The sequence below is a fragment of the Phasianus colchicus genome, chromosome 10 (genome assembly GCF_987193195.1).
Source record: "Phasianus colchicus chromosome 10, bPhaCol1.hap1.1, whole genome shotgun sequence".
NCBI lineage: Eukaryota > Metazoa > Chordata > Aves > Galliformes > Phasianidae > Phasianus > Phasianus colchicus.
Window position 1 is genome coordinate 1,659,711 of NC_143445.1, and position 21,987 is coordinate 1,681,697.

At 41.9% G+C, this 21,987-nt stretch overlaps 1 protein-coding gene across 6 annotated transcripts in view; it reads left to right on the forward strand.

The window, feature by feature from the left end:
- The window catches only part of LOC116236404 (glypican-5-like), a 432,491-nt gene that overhangs the window by 252,011 nt on the left and 158,493 nt on the right, over positions 1–21,987 (forward strand). For all 6 annotated transcript variants that reach the window (XM_090146956.1, XM_090146957.1, XM_090146953.1 and 3 more), the window contains one exon: positions 9,978–10,098. In XM_090146956.1, the coding sequence (XP_090003082.1) occupies positions 9,978–10,098 (121 nt within the window). The remainder of the gene's footprint in view (positions 1–9,977; positions 10,099–21,987) is intronic.

Sequence of the window (21,987 nt, forward strand, 5' to 3'; positions counted from 1 at the left end):
TTTGATCTTCCTTGCAGTCTGTTGGCAGTTACTTAATTGTTTCAAAATGAACTCTATATAGATATTTTTAAATAACTGAATTGTTTTATTGGAAAATATTTTTTCCAGTTTTGTTTGGGACAAAGGGTCTGATTGTCATATGAGATATCCAGATTTTGCCATAGTATAACTCCACTGACTTCAGTAGAATTGCTTCTGCTATACAGTGGCATAAATTGTATGTTTTTCCCTTAAAAGCAAACAAAAAGCCCCTGTGATTTTCAGGTTAATCAGGAACCTCAGAAATTTGATTTTCAGCAGTCACCAAAAGCTTGCTATCCTGCATGCAAGGGTTCAGAAGGTCTGTAGCTCTGAGAACTTCCCACATGTCAGTGTCATTCTCAGGACATCATTTGTTGTCCTTTCTGTGCTGCTCCGTGGAACTGAGCTCCTCTCCCTGCAGTCCTGCTGTGAGCAGAGGCTGGCTGAAACCATCCTATTAACAAGGACTATATCAATTTAAGGTAATGGAGCTGGCTGCAGGACAACCTAATGGATCACAGTTAACTGAATGAATGCTGTAGTCATGAAATCTCCCGAGATTTAATTCTGTTAAATGCTTACACACTGATTGATCAGATGAAAATATGCTGAACTCTAAGACAAAAAGAAAGAAAAAAACCTCTTATCTGCTGATTATCTGACAGTAAACCTATTAAGATGCGTTTATTTTTAAATAAACTGTGGAACAAGCTGCCCAGAGAAGCTGTGGATGCCCCTCCATAGAGACATTCAAAGCCACATGGGCAGCAATGGGTGGCAACCAGTCCACAGCAGGGTGTTGGAACTGGGTGGGCTTTAAGGGACCTTCCAGCACAAGCCATTCTGTGCTTCAGTGAATACGTGACAAAGAAGTGTGTAGTTCCTAGAGAAGTCAAGGATTGACAATTCCTTGTTTGTCACTACTCAGCCAAGTTGCCCAACATCCATAATCCATGTTTTCTGAACTGTTACAGAAATGATAACTTTGATACAGGTATTTCTCCATGCAGTGCTGCTGTGGGAACTGGAAGCACAATCTGCTTGCTGCTCGATTCTAACAAGAAGGATGGAAGGAGCTGGGGTAAGCTTTCAAGCCCTCAGCCTCTGCACAGGGATCCACTGAGGGACCAGCTGGCTGCAGGGCTGGCTGCTCCTAGAGAACTGGGGTTGAGCATTAGGAAAACTCCAGGAAAGTGGCATCTGCTTTGCTTCCTTGAAGCTACTTGCTAAGCTGCATGTAACTTTGACAACCATGCTAGGGCTATAAAACTGCTATATATTTTGCTTGTCTTCCCACTTTGCCTAGAGGTGTGGGCTGAAGCTAATCAAATCAAAGTTGACAATCTTAATGCATTATTGCAAACTAATTCTTCAACCTTATAGGATTTTTTTGACACTACTTTTACTGGTTGTTGCATACTTCTGGTTGCTTTGAGTTGGGAGAAAATCAGTCCTTGCAGAGCCCTATAGGTCAGAATGTTGCATGCACACAAGAGAAAGGTTCAAAAGTTGTGCATTTGGAGACATAACAGGATGGTATAGCTCAGCAGTGGATTCACATAATTCAAGCCCAAGGGTCAAATTATGAATAAATATAAGACAAAACATGCCATCTGGTGAACCGTGCTTCATATAACTGAATTAGTTGTTCACTGGATCTCAAGTCCAGTTTAATAGCTTATCCATATTTCTTATTGCTTCTTACTGAATGACACATGGAAAGCTTTTCCCTCCCATCTCCCCTCTAACCCTTTAACCTCTGAGTCACTTAGTGGGGGTGGGTGGTAACTGCTCTGACAGTGCATTCAGTACGCTGCTGAAATAAACAGGCTACTTCAGAATTTGTTTTAGCAAATAAGTGAATGACTGGCTCAAACATATGGGTGTAAAAAGACAATTTAATTCATTATGGTTTTATTTGCATAGTGCTATCTACTTCTGGATGGTTTTACAGGCAACGTATATCTCTAGAATAGTTTCCTGTGCAAGAAATTATGCATAAGGATGAAAAAAAGTAGAGCTGGATGTGAAGTAGTCGTTGTAAAGTCTAGTTTTGTCTCACTGGTTTCACGGTTTTTGTTGTTTATAGAATTAGGGGCTTGCTTTCTTCAGCCTTTGCTGATTTCAGGCTGGTGGACAGCTATTAGTTTTTTTGAAGGCTAAGAAAACATTTAATAGGTGGCTCACTCTGCAGGTTTTTTATGTTATTTTCTGTTGGGGGAGAGATATTGTTGGGGAGGAGAGATAGGGCTCCCATTTTTATAACAGTGATGAAATAAATGGCTAAAGTGACTTTCAGGACCACTTGTCTCAGGCACTAAGTGTTTGAGCTTACCAGTATGTCTCAGAAAGTTCTTGCTCTTTTAGTCATGATGATCACAGCAGAATTATTCAAGCGGTACTGAAGAAAAACGATGAAAAAGATGCATGGCAGATTATGAAAAATAATTGTTTCTTTTTCTTTTCCTTGGTATTGTGCAAAATTATGTTAAAAAAATGTGGCCAACGAATGAGAAAAGCCTTGGCAAATGTATCTATAATTTTGTAGCTTGTGAATCGGGTTCAGTCCTGGATTTTCGGTATAGATTATTCTGAAATTTTTCGTGCCTGTTATGGAGAACACAAAGTCTGCTGTGGCGTTGCTCTGGGATCCCTGCAGTGAGTACGTGTGCTGAGACTGGCTTCATTGGAGAAGGACAGGCCATTAGCTAGTGGATCAGCACATGGGGATCTTAGTGACACAGCTCAGGATAACAGCACCCCAAGCAACGGGAAGCCATGGAAACAGCTCCAGCAAGAGGCTGATCAATAACACTTAGAAAAGCTCCTATGAAAGCTTCCTTAGACACTTTTATCCAGACTAGTGCTGTCTGCAGCAGGGAACAGTGAAGGAAGTGCTGTGAACACAGCACTCAGTTCCTTAGATGCGGTGCTAAGAAGCATGCTTAGTGGCAATAAGTAGGTGGATGGTTGGACTACATAATCTTAGATGCCTTTTCCAACCTTAATAATTCTATGATTCTCTGTTTAGGACTTTGGTGACTAAATTGCTGGTTAGATCTATCCCTGATGCAGTTCCTGCATTGGTTTGCCTGGAAATGGTTGCCGCCCGCCAGATCAGGCTGCCCAGGGCCCCACTGAATCTGTTGTTGGATGCCGCCAGGAATGCAGGGGCACCCACAAGCTTCTCTGAGCAGCCTGTGCCTCACTGCCCTCCAAGTAAAGAATTTCCCTCCAATATCTATTCCAAAATTCACTTATTTTAGTTTTAAAACCACTCCCCCTTTATCAATATCTGCCCTTGTAAAATGTCAGTCTCCAGCCTGTTTTATAAGCTCCCTTCAAGGAGGCTGCAATGAGGTCTCCCCGGAGCCTTCTCTTCTCCAGGCTGAGCAAGCCCAGCTTCCTATCTTCAGGGAGGTTCTCCAGCCATCTTTGAGACCACCCTGACTCGATGATCTCTAGAGGTCCCTTCCAACCCCTACAATTCAGTTGTCTTTCTCATACTGGGGGCCCCAGGATTGGATGTAGTACTACAGATGGGGCTTCATGAGAGCAGAGGGATACAGTCCACTCTGCCCTCCAGCCACTCCTTTCTTGATGCAGCCCAGGATGCAGGTGGCCTTCCATGCTGCAGGAGCACACTGCTTCCTGATGTCCAACTTTTCACCCACCAGGACCCCTAAGTCCTTCTCCACAAGATTGCTCTCAAGGAGTTCTCCAGTCTATACCTGGGATTGCCCAGATCCAGATGCAACACCCTGCATTTGACATTGTTGAATCTCATTAGGTTTGTGTGCACTCACTTTTCAAGCTTGTCCTGATCACTCTGGATAACATCCCTTCCTTTTATTGTGTCAATTGCACCACTCAGCTTGGTGTTATCAGCAAACTTGCTGAGGGTACACTCAGTCCCGCTGTCTATGTCATTGATAAAGATCTTGAAGAGCACCATCCCAAGGCTGAGCCCTGGGGGACACTACTCGTGACCGGCCTCCACCCACACATAGAGCCACAACACCCTAGCTCCCTGTCTGGCTAGTTCTTTGTCCACCAAATAGTCTACCCTTCAAATCCATCTCTCTCCAATTTAGAGATAAGGATGTCATGTGGGACCATGTCCAAGGCCTTGCACAAGTCCAAGTACATGGTATCAGTTGCCTTTCCTTGGTCCACTGTTGCCATCACTCTGTTGTAGAAGGACACTAGATTGGTCAGACGTGATCTGCCCTTGGTGAAGCTGTGCTGATTGTCTCAGGGCACCTCCTCATCTTGCATGTGTCAACATAGCTTCCAGTATTATCTGTATTTATATAGACAATAAAAATGTGTACCTTCAGTTGAAGTGCAATTCCATGTGTTAACAGCATTTCCCTTTTCACCCTTTTGTAAGCCTGCAAACAACTATGTTAGCTAAGATGTACAATAATTGATTATATCATCTTGATTATATTATATTATATATCTATATATATATTCAATCAATAATTTGATCCTCCATGAAGCTATGTTAAGGCGCATACAAGACAAAGAGGTGATTCGAGACAGGCTTCACCAGTGGTAGATCATGCCTGACCAATCTAGTGTCCTTCTGTGATGGAGTGATGGCTTCAGTGGATGGGGGAAAGGCGATGGATGTCATCTACCTGGACTTCTGCAAGGCCTTTGACATGGTCCCTCACCACATCCTGCTCTCTAAATTGGAAGAGGTGTGGATTTGAAGGATGGACTGTTGGATGAATTAGGAATTGGCTGGCTGGATGCAGCCAGAGGGCTGTGATCAATGGTTCTGTGTCAGGGTGCAGGCCGGACACAAGCGGTGTCCCTCAGGGGTCAGTCTTGGGACCAGTGCTCTTCAACATCTTCACCAATGACAGACAGTGGCATCGAGTGCACCCCCAGCAAATTTGCGGATGACACCAAGCTGAGCGGTGCAGTCGATGGAAGGAAGGGAAGCCATTCAGAGGGACCTGGGCAGGCTGGAGAAGTGGGCCCATGAAAACCTAATGAGGTTCAATAAGGCCAAGTGCAGGATGCTGTACTTTTGGGTTGGGGCAATCCCAGGATTTATACAGATTGGGGGAAGATCTTGAGAGCAGCCCTGCGGAGAAGGACTTGGGGGTCCTGGTGGACGAGAAGCTGGACATGAGCCAGCAGTGTGCGCTTGCAGCCCGGAAGGCCAACTGTGTGCTGGGCTGCATTAAAAAAGGGGTGGCCATCAGGGAGAGGGAGGTGATTGTCCCCCTCGGCTCTTGTGAGGCCCCATCTGCAGTCCTGCATCCAGGCCTGGGGCCCCCAGCACAGGAAGAACATGGAGCTCGTGGAGCGGGTCCGGAGGAGGGCACTGAGATGGTCAGAGGGCTGGAGCAGCTCTCCTGTGAGGAAAGGTTGAGGGAACTGGGCTTGTTTAGCTTGGAGAAGAGAAGGCTCTGGGAAGACCTCATTGTGGCCTTCCAGTATTTGAAGGGAGCATATAAACAGGAGGGGGAATGGCTGTTTGTGAAGGTGGACAGCAATGGGACAAGGGAGAATGGTTTTAAATTGAGACAGGGGAGGTTTAGGTTGGATATTAGGAGGAATTTTTTCACACAGAGGGTGGTGAGGCACTGGAACAGGTTGCCCAAGGAGGCTGTGGATGCCCCATCCCTGCAGGCATTCAAGGCCAGGCTGGATGTGGCTCTGGGCAGCCTGGTCTGCTGGTTGGAGACCCTGCACATAGCAGGGGGTTGGAACTAGATGATCATTGTGGTCCTTTTCAACCCAGGTAATTCTGTGATTCTAATAATCGAAGCTATTCTTTGGAAATAGTGTAAATTATGGTTTGAGAGCTGAATTCTTTTATCATTTGTTTTTTTTGCTTGATTTTTGACTTTTAAAGCATCACTGTTTTGCTTGAATGATCAGTGGAATAACATTAACATGAGTCTCAAAGATCTGGAAGATAATTCTGTCTGCACATATTGTTCCTTGAGCTCTAATGTAATGATTACATTCAAGATTGTTCCAGGGATAGTATTTTTATACAACTTTCCTGACGATTTCTACTGACATCTCTGGGTCATGTATGAATAAAGTACTGGAGCAGTAACCAGAGTTAACAATTCTGTACTACAATATTTCAGTTAAATTGCAGATTATTAAATAAAGCAAGCCAATTTCTGCTCTCGCTTAATGTACATTTCCAGTAATTCAGGATCTGATGTCAAAAAAATAATGTTTTAGATAGTGCAAAGAAGTGAAGTAATCAGATTATCTTTCAGGAAATGTATAGTGTTCATTCCAAGCTATATCAGCATGCTACAGAGCTGGCAAAAAGATTCATTGTCTGCAAGGTAGCCGTTTGGGTCAGATGGATGTGCTGTCTTTTCCTAATGCAGTCTTGATTCCTGGCTGTGATGGTCTGGAGGAATTCTCCCCTCTCATTGGCTGTATGACTCTCCTTCGGTTCTGTGCCCTGTCCTCAAGAATTGTAGCCACCGTCTCTGAACTCATCATTTTTAGTTCATCATTTAATTCTTTCTGAGATTGATTTTGTTATAGGTATGATCTCATTGCTAGCAGAGTTTTGGAAACCCAAAAGCTGACTTCGTTGTATTCTGCAAGTTAGTCTTTTGCCTATCTTTACATCATTTGGAAAACAGATTACATCCATGTCACCACCGCTAAAAGTCTACAGTTGATTGTCAGGGCACTGCTGTCCTGCAGGTTGTGTTCCAGACCAGCACTAGACTAGTGCTGTCTTGGAGCCTCTCGTTAGCAGTTGGGTGTTCAGTGACTGCTGTACTAAAACTGGACTGGACTGGAGGGGATGAGGAAATTATACACAATTCACACAATTCCTGCATGCTTTCTCTGACATCTAAAATTTAGGATATCTACATTGTAAGTCTAATTGCAAGCAATATGGCAGTGAAACTATCCTTGTATTATTTATGTGTCTCTCTAGAGCTTTAAAGCTGATTCCTAAACACTGGTAGAACTTATAGCATGTGAGTATCTCCTTTGTCTTGGTGGACCATAGACTCATTCATACAAAATGGTTGCTTTTGGATCAGGTTCAAAACCATCTCCACATGGATCATGCAGGGTCTATTCTGTTCCCCGTCCCTATCTACCAGCACAGGGGGCTGTGTTCCCAGGGAGTAACAAGTCTTACTATTAAAGACTGAGGCAAAGAAGGCATTAAGTACCCCTGCCTTATCCTGATCCTTGGTCACCAAGTTGCCCTCGGCGTCCAGCAAGGCATGGAGATTCTCCCTATCCCTCCTCTTGCTGTTGACATATTTATAGAAATATTTGTTGTTGTCCTTTACCTTATTTGCCAAGATCAGTTCTAGCTGGGCTTTGGCATTTCTTATTTTCTCCCTGCACAGCTTCACTACGTACGTGTAATCATTATAAGTAGCTTGCCTACTATTCCAGAGACCATAAACTTTCCTTTTGTTTTTGAATTCCAGCCAAATGTCTCTGTTCAGCCAGTCCGGCCTCCTTGCCTGGTGGCTTGTCTTCTGTGACTTGGGGATGGTCAGCTCCTGCATCTTTAAAATAACTTCCTTAAAGTATTCCCAGCCTTTCTGGGTTCCCACACTCCCCAAAACTACCTCCCAAGGGACCCTCTCAACCATTCCTAAAGAAGTTAAAGTCTGTCCTTTGGAAGTCCAAGGTGGAAGTTCTGCTGACTCCCTTCCATGATTCAATAAGGATCAAGAAATCTACCATCTCATGATCACTGTGCCCCAGATAGCCTCCGACCTTTACATCCCCCACAGGACCTTCTCTGTTAACAAACAACAGGTACAGAATTTTGCTTCCCCCCATTGTCTCCCTCACCAGCTGTGTCAGGAAGTTGTCTCCCACTCACTGTAGGAACTTCCAGGACTGTTCCCTATCTGCTGTATTATAAATCCAGCAGATGTCTGGGAAGTTGAAGTCTCCCACAAGAACAAGGGAGAGTGACCTTGAGACCTCACCCAACTGTCTATAAAGTATTTTGTCCACTTCTTCATCCTGGTTGGGTGGCCTGTAGCAGACTCCCTCGGTAATATCAGTCTTACTGGCCTTCACTTTTATTCTGACCCATAAGCTCTCAACCCAATCATCACCATCATTAATTTCCATACATTCACATTCTTTCTTAACATTGAGGGCTGCACCACCGCCTTTCCTGCTTAGCCTGTCTCTTCTGAAAAGTTGGTAGCCATCCATCACAGCACTCCAGCTGTGCAAGTCATTCCACCACGTTTCTATGATGGCGACCATATCATAGCTTTCTGACTGCACAATGGCCTCCAGCTCCTCCTGTTTATTACCCATGCTGCGTGCATTAGTGTAAAGGCACCTGAGGTGGACCTCCTTTTGAGTGGCAGTAGTCCTAATACCCCTATGACCATACTCAGGTGTTTCCATAGCCACCAACCTCACACTAACCCTCGTGTTCTTCCTACAGAAGGGTGAGTCGTCATCCTCCTTCACCAAGACACAAGACAGTGGGATCTTACTAGCGCATCCCCTTCCCATAAGCAATGGGACCTTACATACGGGCTCTGTTCTAACGACCCCAGTTACACCCCCCAACCCCCTTCATAGTAGTTTAAAGCTATATCAATGAACCTTCCCAATTCCCATTTTAAGACTCCTTTCCACCGGTGGGAGAAGCTGGTCTGGTGCAAACAGAGCAGAGGTCAAAAAACCCAAACCCTGCCGGGCACACCAGGCTCGGAGGCAGGTATTAATCCATTGGCCCATCATATTTAGTCCCTCATTATTCCTTATAACTGGAGGGATAGAGGAGAACACAATCTGTGATCCCGAATCCTTTTAGAGCTTTAACCAGGGGTTAAACAGAGAGCAGTCAAGAGTAATGAAAAGGAAAAGCCTTTCTATTCACTGCTGTTGATGAGTTTCTAATAAGACAGTAATGCACACAGAGGATCACTGAAAGGCTGGTAGAGTCCATGAGCTGACTCATTAATCTAAATTTCTTCTGTACCGCGATAAGATGATCTCAGAAAGCCTTGTCAGGTGTCTCTGTACATCTGCAGTGACAAGCGTATATTTTCATCTGATGAACAATGAGGAACATTCAGCAAATAGCCCGGTCAGTGGATAAAGGTATAGCCAAAGGCAGGCTTTCTGTGTTGTCCAAGTGATTCGGTAAAGTGGGTTGTTACAATTTAAACCAGTCTTGACTTGAAAATAATCCTTTATCTGTGTTCTTCCTGGGGACCTTGGTTCAGCTGTCAGAGCCTGCTTGGAAGATCAGAACCTGGCCATCATTTTTCACATGCCGTTGCATCATGGAAGATTATGCTTCTGGATTAGTTTATGCTCTTATGACTTACACAAAGAAAACTTAGTCCATTTCCTTAAAAAGCTCTCCGAACATAAAAATATAAACTTACTGAAATAGGTTTTCCTTAATGTTTGTCCTTTTCTAAGTACTGTCTGGCCATTAGTGAAAAAATGGTGTTTTTTTCCTCAATTCTTCGTTTAAACTGTTTGTTTGTCTTCTTTTCCCAAGCAGTGAAATTTATTCATTTTACTGAAAAGGTGGCTCTGGTTCAGTTCTTTCTCTCATCTGTTTGGTGACAAACAGTGCCAAACTATGAGGGCTGTTCCAAAAGTAATGCTTCCTATTTAAAAAAAAAAAAATTAATGTTTGCCCACAACATCAGAAGTGGATGTTGGTGGGATGGCAGTAAAGATTGAACCATCCCACTTATATTAGAAATGGAAGTAATCTCTGTGGCTTGTAGAATTGATGTTCATTTGTGGTTTGAATAATCTGATGATACCACAGAGAAACTAATTTTGTTCTCCTTGGTGTATTTAAATGCATAAGTATTCATTGCAATTTTCTATTACTATCTCCAGAATATTTACTTTTGGAAGTTTTCATTCAGGTGATTTTTACTTCTGATGGTTCCAATCAGTGATGTTTTCTGCTTTTTTTTCAGTTATACCAGCAGAGTTGTTTCCAGTGGACTGAAGGCTCAAATTAATAATCCAGAACTGAAAGTCAGAGGACTAGACCCACTCATCAGCAATTTGATTGATAAACTTCAGAACTTTAATCAAGTAAGTAACTTTAGAGATGAAAGCATTTTACCACCAGATCTGACGGCAGAGCTGAAGCCAGATGGATGGTACCTAGATTTCCCAGAGCCCTGAGAGAGCCCTGGGTAGGCCAGGTAACAAAGGCAGCCAGAGATTGTCTTGTGTCACCTGGATTATAAATTGTAATGAGACAAAATTATTTGCCTGGAAGTTGTTGTAATTCCTGGCTGTTGCCCCATAGCGTTCAGTTCACTGTCCTGTGGTCTGGAGTCCCAGTGAGCAGCTCCTGAGTCCCACAGTTCACAAGAGTCAAGCTCTGCTTTGGAGCCCTGTGGAATTGTGCTGGAGGTGTGTCTCTTTGGTTGTGCAGCTTTGTGGCATAGATGTAAACAGATGAGAAGACAAAACTAATCTGTTAACTGTGCAATAACTGAATTGCATAGAACTTAAATCAGGACAAAAGGTTCTCCCGGATGTATCAGCTATGCCTCTTTGAAAACATCATGATACACCAGAAGAACCACTGAGTTTGTCAAATGCATGATTAACCTCTGTCTGCCTCTGTCATCTGCTAGTCCCCGTGGATCTGCAGGCTTTTGAAGCTAAAGGCACAACTCTGAGATGTTACGGCTGCAGCACAGCTCTGTGAGCTCTTACAGCAGTGCCACTCCAAATGAGCTGGAGCTAACAGATTCAGCAGAGATTGATTTTCATTTAAAGTAGGCGTGTTTTCTTGTCAGCTTGGAAGAATGCTTTCAACAGTGCGTTCACAGTCAAATGTGTCTGCACGAGTCTACTCATAATCCTTCACCATTAGGGAGTGATGGAGCCCTTTTTCTAAAAAAGAACTGGATGATTAAAGGCAACCTTTGTGGGTGGGATGATCAGGAAGAGAAAGAATCTGCTCAGTTAAAATGGGAGGAGGAATGGTTTAGTCAGGATGTTGGGATTTCTTAAGACCATGACTGTGAGAAGGGAGTTGTGGTTTGATTTCTTATTTGCTGTTATTGTTACTTGTTATTATTATTATTATAGCCCTCTTTTACTTCTCATCAGCAACAAGTAGTAAATCCATAACCTGTAATTGGTGTTTCCATTAAATCTGGATTGTCTTTTATGTTCTGTAGTCTGCGGTTCAGGGATCCTTTGTATTGCACTGCTTTAACTTGCCATAGGGGATTGCAGCAACTAGGGTGATATGATACTTGATATTATGGTGAAATAGACATTATGTGGTTAGACTGATGAAAAGAGTAATTCATTATTTATCTGCCTTTGTATGTTATCAAATAGAATGTTAATTTACTTTATAAATATTAGATATATCCGTCTGTGTAATCGTCCTCTATAAACACAAACAACAGAAAATAGTTAGATTAAATTAAAAGTAGCTGTGTATGGGAAATGCTTTGTCTGTTGTAGAAAAAGAAAATCAGAACAGTCTCATTACAATGAGCTGCGTACCAACTTTCTTATGTACACTTAAAAAATACCTTCAAAACACACTTATTAGTTAGAAGAGTAAAACTGAATTCTTCATATCTCTTCATCTAAGTTGGAAGTATTGCTTTCTGTTACTTCTAATTCTTTTTTATGAGAATATCATCTTTAAGTAAATGTAACTCCCATCAGATCGAGATGCTTAGCAATAATGTATTCCAAGGGTAAAGGATTAAACAGAATATTGATTATTGCCCTAAGATTGTTCGTTCTTAAGTACTTGGAATAATATGAATTCCTTTGATCATAATTTTAGTAAGATTTCTTCAGAGATCAAAGCATCAAAGAGTTGCTAAATATCCAAGGCTTTCACATATATCATCAAACACGTGTAGTTGTTTTTTTTTCTTCTTGAGTTTTGCTTTCAGTTGTGGTATTAACACACAAATAAAAACTGGCATTGAAAAGCCAATTAAATCTGGATTTTGAAGAGCCATTAGAGTGTGTAGGCTGTGTAGACGAAGAGTGATACAGAATCCTGGTATTCTTTTTATGAGCACTAGATCTGTTGGAATCTAAGTAGGGAAACAATGACAAAATAACATCTTCGTATTCCCCTAAGTATTTGAGATTAGCAACAGTATTTTAAGCAAGAGTTGCATATCTCATATGCAGAAACAGAACAGAGAACAAGGCAACACACAGGATATCCATCAAAGCTGATTTAGTGTGTCTAGGTCCCACTCATCTTCCTCCACTTAGCTAATATTGCTAAACTGCACAGAAAAAAAAAGTATTCTTGGTAAGAGGCAGAGACTGAAACACCAATAGCATTTCTTTGCTATGAAACCAAGCTGTAGTCTTGTAGTATCTCTCTGACAGAGGGCCTGAGCCTCTTGGCCCTCTGTCTCTGACTTGTCACAGTGCACATTTTTGAAAATTGGGATAATCATGTGCTGGATTGATTTGGCATACTGTTAGCTACAGCCACGTTCCAACCAACAGCATTTATTTTTCCCCAGGTTACACCTTAGCTCAGCACTTCCACAGCTTTTCTGGAGCAAGTGGAATTGCTGCTGCCTCAGCGAGCCTTCTTGTGCCTGTGGCTGGATGGAGCCCAGCCCTTCCAGCACAGAGCAGGCTGAGTCTAGCACCTTACACATCATCTGTATGCTAGTCTTCCCCATTTCTGGCTTGCATTTAGGTGAAATGCCAATTCATTGGAGATTGTAGTAGTTTCTCACTCTTTTCATCTTGGAGTTAAATCCTCACCATGTATTTTTTTAAACAAAATGATTATGCAAATAGCAGGCTACTTGATAACACTTTGTGAAAAGAAATTCAGAAATTACTGTTATTTGTGCCCTTGTCAGATAAGGTATTTGAAGGGTTTATTGTAGCTGTTGATTCAGTGGAGTTACTGAGTTACAATTTACTATAGGTAAAAATTATTGTAATGCAGAAACAGATCAAGTGAAGTTCCAGTTGATTTTGAAGAACTAGCAGTCAACAGTGGTATCTTTTCCATCCCCCTTTTTGATGAATAGAGCAGATGTGAACTGCAACAGATAATAAATATGAAATCCCACATTGTACCTTTTTTGAGGGTACTTTGTGCCACATAATTGTACTTTAATATGTCTTAGTGTTTTTCTTCAGCGTAATGCTTTTCACAGTTCAAACACAAGAGCTTAGGGGGCTAAGGATAACAATCCAAAAGCATCAATTGCATTTCAAGCAATTAATATGTTAGGGAAAAGGGGAAAAGCTTTGACTATAACTTGCCTAGGAGGGCTGCACAGGCGTTCTCAAAGAACAGTAAAGTGGTAAGTAATGTACAAGTTTAACTTCTTTGTCTTTTGTTAACCAAAATCTAATCTTGACAGATTTTAAGAATACAGTGTGTTTTGCTATTGTCATTCAGAGGTGGATGCTTACAGCATGGCTGTAAGTCAGACAGACACTGCAGTATCCCAGTGCTTAAAGTGAGAGTGATATTGAAGCAGAACTTGCTAGATTTGGCCCTATGTATTGTTTTCCTCCCCTACTGAAACCACATGGATCTGCCAGCTGGCCTAAGGAAAACGTGTGTCTTGCAACAAAGGAAAGGAAAGATAGAATTAACAAAACACCAAATGGAAATGTTTAAAGTCCTTAAAAAAAGAGAGAGAACAAGGAAAAAGCAAATTTACTGTTTATTTCCTGCTTTGCTCCTGTCTTCAGATAAACTATCATCTCACATTACTTCATAGTTATATAGTTTATCATCCAGTTGTTATTTTTTTCAAAATGTTCATGCTTATTGGATTCATGGGCTGTTTTTCTTCTCTTCTGCTAAAAATCAGACATCTCTTTGCTTCCAGATATAAATGCTGAATGCCCAGCTCTGAGGTAAGTTGGCCTTTTTCGTAATCCATATGCAATGAAACAAACTCATGCCAATGCTTGAAAGTATCCAGCTTATTCAGAGACTGAGTATAATCTTTCTCTCTCTGGTCTTCTGTGTGGTTTTTCATTTCTTAGGAAATGTACACGTTTAATGTATGCTGTATAAAAATATCAACTATATCAGATTTCGTCATGGCTCAGATTAAAACAAGAAAAGATACATTAGTCCTGGCAGCCTGGGAAGTTTAAACAAAAATCAAGTAGCAGTTTAATGCTCTCGCTTCTTAAATAATTGACAGATTTCTATCAGATGTAGTTCTTAGCAAATTCTTTTAAGCCCAGAGCTTTTCAGTGTTGTTACATTTTCCCATTGACTTGTCAATCAAAGCTGAGACAAAGTACTGGCTGTCTGTTGGGGGGGTTCCTTTGTTACCAAGAAAGGTCGAAATCAGTGACAGCCCTTTTTGCAAGGCAGTGTAGCATACAGCAGTGCACTGGGTTATAGTGGCATGCAGAAGGCTGCATGGCGATGGAGATGCTTCTCTAGGAAGCATTCCTTGTAGTGAAGGCTGTAGATCCCAGGCAATTAAGAAGAAATGTATTCAAATAGTGGGCTGGGGCATCTGAAGTCTGACAAAATCCTCTGCTGGCTGGAGGTTTCTGCTAACCACTGCTGCTATGAAACTAGAAGTGTGTGCCCCTTCCTCATTTCTAACCATTTCATGTCCCTGGTGGGATGCTGGGTAGCAGGGAGCTGGGGGCTGCAGGCAGCTCAGCAGGCTCCTGCTGGAAACCACAAAGATGTGGCTGTGAAGGGGGAAAAATTTAGATAGATCCTCTTTTCTGTGAGCCCTGAGAGGCAGACCGGCAGAACAGCCAGTAAGAGTTAGCCTTGAGCCTGTTAGTCTGCAGCTGCAAGCTCCTAGTGCAAGGTGTGGGAGCTCCTGAGGATGTGCAGGAGTGCCTCATCACATACCCTCCCATTTTATAAAGAAAAGGAGTTTGGGAGATCTGGATTTGGTTCTGCAGTGGCTTTATAGCTCCTGCCAAAAGCAGAAGTTAGTCTGTGAATCAGCATCAGGGGGCTTGCTATAGTCCAGTCCTGCTGAGAAGCCGTCACAGAAGCACTGTTTTATGGAGAGCACATCTTAGTGTTGTAATCTAATCCTAACGGAGTTATACATCGTGCCTGGTTGGAATCTGTGTACTTTTGTTGTCCTGAGGTCTGCAGATTGTTTTTGCTAAATATAGTGATGCAAGATACAATTAAATAATATTAATTAGGATCAAGGAATGACTTTTCAGCATTAAAACCAACATCAAGATTTCAGTAGAAACAGAAATCATGTGACATACTAATGCAACTAACCCCAAATGAAACATTTTAATATAAGACAAATCTGAATCGTTATGTAAATCTGGCGTATTTTATTATGTACTAGAAAACATAGAATGCTGAAATGCCCATTTATTATTCATGTGTTGTGCCTCAGAGTATGCAGTGCTATTTGTCTTGCAAGCATTTGCAGAAATTATTTGCCCAGATGGGCCATTGTATGTGTTTTGTTTTGCTCATTGGGGGAAATTAGTCTTAATAAATCAAAATCACATATTGAGTCACAGTTGTGACTTCAGCCAAATAGGGGAGAGGAATGGGAGAGCTACTGTTTCAATCCATAACTGAGCCAAAACATTTCACATATAGGAAAACATATTTTGAAAAGAAGAGTGCTATTTTAAGAAAAGCCAAGATCTGTCTGTTGGCTGGAGTGCCTGATTCTAGCTGCATCTGATGGCTGTGCTCACAGCTGCCCTGAAAGTGCTTGGGATTCTCTGGGTGGCATCTGGAAGGAAGGGGGGTTGAGCATTGGAGGTCTCTTCTTTGGCTGGACAGTGGGACTTCTCCATCAGTTGTGGGAATACTGTGGTTTCTCACCTTCCCAAGAGAACTGTGGGACTCTTAATAGCTGTTGTCTTTGTGATATGAGATGCTAGCCAAATACATGCATTTGAAAAGAAAAAGTTGCTATGTTTTTCTTACTAGAAGTGTCCCTTTTTGGGTGATGGCAGAGGGGAGGAATTTTCTGACACTGCTAGGTTAGCCTGTTTTGATGTTAATTGATTTTTTTTTAAGCTAGAAAACAACTACCATTGATTTATGTCCAACAGTGGAATTAATTAAGATTTAGTCACAATAAAAATAAAAATTACTTTTTTAAAGTAATTGTACTTTTGTACCAATTTTCTTTCATTGCTTTAATACTTGTAAGTGATAAGCATTTCATTTAGTTATGATCATTAGTACTGTGATCATGGTATTTGCTTTTGATCTCATTTCTGAGGTACAATCACATGCTTGTTTTTGGAGGTGGTTTGGTAAGTTTACATAATATAAAAGAAAAGCAGAGGTTTATGATCATTGTCTTTATAGGGCAGGTGAATGGTCTTCAAACAATTGATTGGTCAGTGGCCAAAAGCAAGTACTATACAGTGGACACAGCAGCAAAAAGCAGTGTAAGAAACAAAGCTGAAGACTGTCCAAACTTGGCTTGTCAGGCTCTAGAGGATCTGCCCTGGCTGTCACAAGTGGAATCACGTTTTGCTACTGAAGTAAACTGCCACTTCCCAATTAAAGCAAAAAGTCTGTTTCCAGCAACCATCTGCTAAATGAGACCCAAGAAACCTCAGACCAGGTGCCCTCAGAGGTTTCTATTAGTGGGTGATTGATGCTGGGGACCGAGCAGGACCTCAGGTGCCCCTGGGGTTGGCTCAGGGTGTGGGCCCACCTTTGGGTTTTAGAGAGGTAGCCTGAATGTTGGATAGACTCATACTATACATTCGTATCTATTGTCAGAATTCCCACAAAGTCTTCCCATCTCATGCAAAAGTCTGAGTCTTACCCGTTTGCTAATACTGACTCTGAAAGAACCTTCTGGTAGGGACGGAAATTGCCTCATTTCTAACTCTCTTTCTTAATTTTTATCTTCTTACCTTTGCTGTGACATGGAGATTTGTAAATAGACCAAGCTCAGCCAATGCCAAAAATTGTAGAGGGAATTTTATAAACCGTCATACAGTCTGATTTTCACCCTGTGTTATTTTTATGAATACTGGCTAGTCCTTAACTCGTACCATTTTACTTATCTTTCTTACCCCCCATGAAATGTTTTGTTTTTGAAAATCAGCCTGGTCTGAGTCCATTTAAAAATAGCTGGGTTAGGTGCATTATGTAAAGGAAGCTTGGAAGCTCATCACCTGATTTCCTTGTGCTCCAGGCAGTCTCTGCAGTTTGCTCCTAACTCGATTCAGTCCTGTGTAGGTACAAGGCCAGCAAGTAGACTTGAGAGGAAACCATAGCAAAGAATGGAAAGTCATTTCTTTGGCTGCAGGACACTGTGCATAGTTTATTATAAACATTGTTCTATCTGGATTAATAGGGGTAATACTCTAAGTAGTTTTTCCAAAATGTATTAAAGATTTCCAAAATCTTATTAAAGACTATTTTTAGGGGCATGTACTTTAATTTTGATTCTTCTTTTGCCATCTTCTACCACTATTTGCCAGAATAGAGAGGTTACTGGAGAATAGCAAACAATTTGAAGTTGGAGAGGATAATCTGGAGATCATCTGTTGAAGGCAGAGCCATTGACTGGGATATCTAGGGCTCTCCAGGACCAAGTCCTGCATGTCCAGTGAGGAAGATTCCATCTCTTCACTGGGGCACCTCAGCTTTGTGTGTCTTTGCTTGCTTGCTTTTACTGGCGATAACAAAGACAGTAGTCTTAAATGCCTCAATTCCTGTTTTTAGTGGTCTCAAGGTCTGGCTTGAATTCATAGACAATAGTGCTTAAGCACAGAACAGGCCCTTTATACCTTTGTACACAGAAATATGTTTCAGCATGTAAATCAAGAGTAGTTATGCTGCTGCTAAGTTGAGTGATGCCTAGAAGTTCCTGCTTCCTCTAGGAAAACATGCAAAGGAAATGGCCGCCGGGGCAATCAGCTCATGCTGGTGTCTCACATGGAGCAGGTTCCTGTGCGTGTCCAGCCTGCCAGGCTGCCACAGTGTACATGGGCAGAGAGGAATGATTGAGCAGAAGCTGCAAAGTACAGAATTTGCATGCACTTCTAGCTGGAAGAGCATTTGCTGCTCTGCATGTGAAGCTCAGAAAAGCCTTGGTGTGTTAGGATAGCGTTTGCTGGCTGCTGTGCTTTTGAACAGCACAGTGTATTTTGTGAGGTGTATGTAAGGGGCTGTTTGCTGTGGTTCCTACTCTTGAGCACAGGTGGGACACTCACAGCCTTCAGCTGTGACTTCAGTGCTGAAGATGTCATGTGGCCTTCATTGTCTATACCCCTCAACACCTCAGGCTTACACTGGTGTCTAGCCTTACAAATATGATTTCTTTACTACGTACTGTTCAGTGACACCTACAGTCTGCCCTTCTTCTAGTGACTGTCTGCATTTTAAATGAAATAATACGTTTATTTCTCCTGCCTTTTTCATGCATCTGAAATGAGCCTGTGCCTCAGTGCGGATATGTGGGAATGGATCTAACTTGGGGCTGAGTATTCCCAATCCCAGATGTCATGCATGAACTTGTCATTATGCAGAATAATCACCCAGGAGACCACCAGTTCCCTCCAGATATGGGTAGCCTTGCTGTTACATTAACACCAGTAGCAAAGAGAAAAGGAGAGAAAGTAAATAAGATGGTGCTACTTCTCGTGCAGAAACTACACTGGCATCAGTATTTTCTCCTAGAGAAATCTAAGAGAGCGTTCACAAAGGGTAATGTAAGCAAGCAAGACCTGGCACATATAATCATTTTCAATTCCAGAATCAATATTTATGGCTCTAACTTTAGGGATGTAAATAATTCCATGGGTTATTCATTTTTTATATAATTATATGATGTGGGAGTGAAGAACATGCTCAAAGTATGAGGTGCAGAGACTGGAGTAAGCCTGCCGTGGCGAAACCCTTGGTGTACTTACTGGAGAAGAAACCACCTTCCTCTGTTGCTTAACTCAGATCTGGACAGCGAAGGCTGTCTCCCTGGATCACCCCTTCCCATGGACAACAAAGGGGCTCTTCCAGCAAGACCAGCAGTGAGCACTATTACGTATCCTTCTCCGTTTTCTCCTTACCTGAAGCCGTCATTTCAGTGTGGTGTTTCAGCACGCAGGCACTCAGCTCTGCAGTCAGGAGCACATAGGATGTCTGCTTTTTGCTACGTGAGCACCCACTGTGCCCTTGCAAATGTATTTCTGCTTCCCAGGCAGTGTGCACATCTCATCCCAGGAGGAGGTGTATAGCAGGACTGAATTGTTTTGAAGCAACCACAATGTGTCCTCAGTCTTACATACTTCATTCACATCTGAAGACAACTCTACATAGGCATCTATGTTCTTTTAATGCATATAATGAAAAAGAAAAAAAAAAAAGGACACATACATTCTGTTGTTTCCAACATTTGGAAGAAAGAAATTTACACTAATTTATAGGTAATTCTACTATGGAAAATAATCTTTCTGGGTGAGAAGGACTTTTCCACAGTTAGGAAAGTATGTCTTATAACTAATTCAAACGAGTTGAAGTGATAGTCAAAGTTGAACACAGCGTTGAATAGCCAGCAGCAAATATCCAGAGCACAGCCTTCTGATATGAAGCACGTCATGTTTTGAGTGCTGCCATATGTCTCCACATGTCTCAGCCTCGCAGACACCATCAGAAAGGCTCAGTGGTTGCTTTTAGGGCTCTCTGGCTTGTTTCCTTTCAGTATCTATGAGAGGAGTTGCTTATGGTGGAGTTTTTCAGAGTGACATGTTCATGGGAGTGAACTGGCAGACAAACAATGTAATTATTGGATAATATAATGAAATATGTCTTGTGCTTCGCTGCAGTAAAATGATGCTGAGCCATATTTGATGTGGCATTTGAAATAAGAGAATGTAATAATAAAAAATGGATTGCAGAATGGTAAATGGAAAGCTTTGGATTTGGTTTTCTTAGACTGTATAATTGGGTCTGGATGAAATCATAAAGCGAGGGCTTAGTGCCACGGCGAGCTGCAGGCGCTTCGAACCCCTTGATGAAGCTGACCGTTGTGCCAGTGACTTGAATATACGTTTAATATTAAAGAGCTTTGTTGCATGAAGTTCTCGTCTCGAGGGTAATTCTAAGTCATGTAGCACGATACTGAAATCTTAACAGAGGTGTTTGAAATGAATCACTTCAGCTCTTAGAGGTCAGATTTGGACTTCATTTAGAGTGTTCATGAACCATATGAAGCAATATTATATTTTCTTATTAGAAAGATTACTTTGGTTACTATTTAAAATACCTTTTTATTTGAGTTTTTTTTTTTTTTTAAATCTGGTTTGCTAATCACTTCCAAGGATTTTGTATATTAAGAAATTGCACACGAGTCCCCAGACTTAAAACAAATATCCTTTGGGGTGGTAATGTGATGTATGAACTAATAATCCAAACAAAACATAATGAATTGCTACTTCTGAGACAAACAAAACTAAATGGACTGAATTTATTTTGAAAAATGGAATAATTGCTTTTTGAAATATGAGGTTTGTATGTAGCTCCTAGGTACAGTGGTTAATGCCAGAAAGTCATGAGTGAAGGTGCAGGAAATGGGATTATCTGGCTAATAAAACAGCTCGGCTCAGAAGTAAAGAAAAAAGCACCTAAAAATTTCAAAATTAAGAAAATAAAAATTCTGAGCAGTGCAAAGTAGAAATTGTGATACATAAAACTCAGGAAGAAAAGCTGAAGGGATGATGGAAAACCAGTTGGCTAGAAGGGCCAAGGATGGTAAGAAACTGCCTTATCCTGCATGAGGAGGTATACTGATCGGTAGTAAACAAATAATAAGGATGCAGAAAGTGTTTCTGTGCAACATATGAATTCTAGTAAAGGCTTTTTATTTTTTTTCTTTATTCTTCAATGAGACCAGAGCTGCCCAGATTGCCTGCCTGTCAGCCTGCTCCCCTGCAAAACGTTAGGTGCTCAAGTTCAACTGCATTCCCATAGCCCATTTCATCTGTGCAGGAAGTTTCTCTCATTCTGAAGTTCCAGAAGCCTTTGGACTATGCAGACTTGTTAACACGTGGCAAATCTGATTTTTGAGGAAAGGCTCCTGGAAGAAGTGCCTGGGAGGGATGCACAGAGAGCATAAATGGGGCAGAGGCCGCAGGGCACTGTGTCTTCTTGGGAGTTGTTGCTCACAGGGTTATAACTGTAGGTCTGTTGCACTGCTTCAATTAAGCCAGTGCAGTCTTTCTTATGTGGGTGCTTTCTGTAATGAGTTCAAGCAAACCAAAACTTGAATGATCATAGTCTGGGTTTGGCAAAAATAGTTCAATATGAACTGTCGAGCTGCAGTTAAACTAGTAAGCCAGAGCTAAACAGGCTGCTATTGCTGTGCTGTCTGCTGTTGGGTTTGTAGCAATTTCAGAGAGATCGGATGATCGAAATGCATGAGTTCCTTCTGGCTGGTACAGAGAGAGGAAAAGAATAAGACCATGTTGCTGGAGTCTCAAATCTATGAAAATTCTTATCTGTGGAGAATAGCCAACGAGTAGTTTGAATCACAGGGAAGATTTTAACCTCTTTTTCTTTTTTCTTTTTTCTTTTTTCCTGTAAGGGATTGGGAAGTTGTCTAAATAGAGGAAGTCTGGTCTGGTTCCTATTAGCGTGATTATCTGGGTCCCAGAGAATGCCTCATCCCTAGCATGCTCTGTGGACAAATTGTAGAGTATGAAAGAAAACACCAGAAAATTCAGTCTGCTTTTCAGCTGTCTCCTGTTCTCATTTTTTTCCCTTATCCCTGCCCCTCTGCCAGTCCCTGCTGGCAGTGAGATATCTAATTTTGCCCATGGCAGTTGGGTGGCAGTAGATGGCAGTATGCAGCGCCCATGGCAGTGAGGTGGGCTGTGTGCTTGTTGGGGGGTGAGTGTGGGGATGTGGGAGACACAAGTGGATTGAAAGCAATTTGTGGAGGATCTGGGAGTGAGAGTCTTCCTGGCAAGGCCAGAATTTGGGTCAGTCTCAGCATTGCCCCA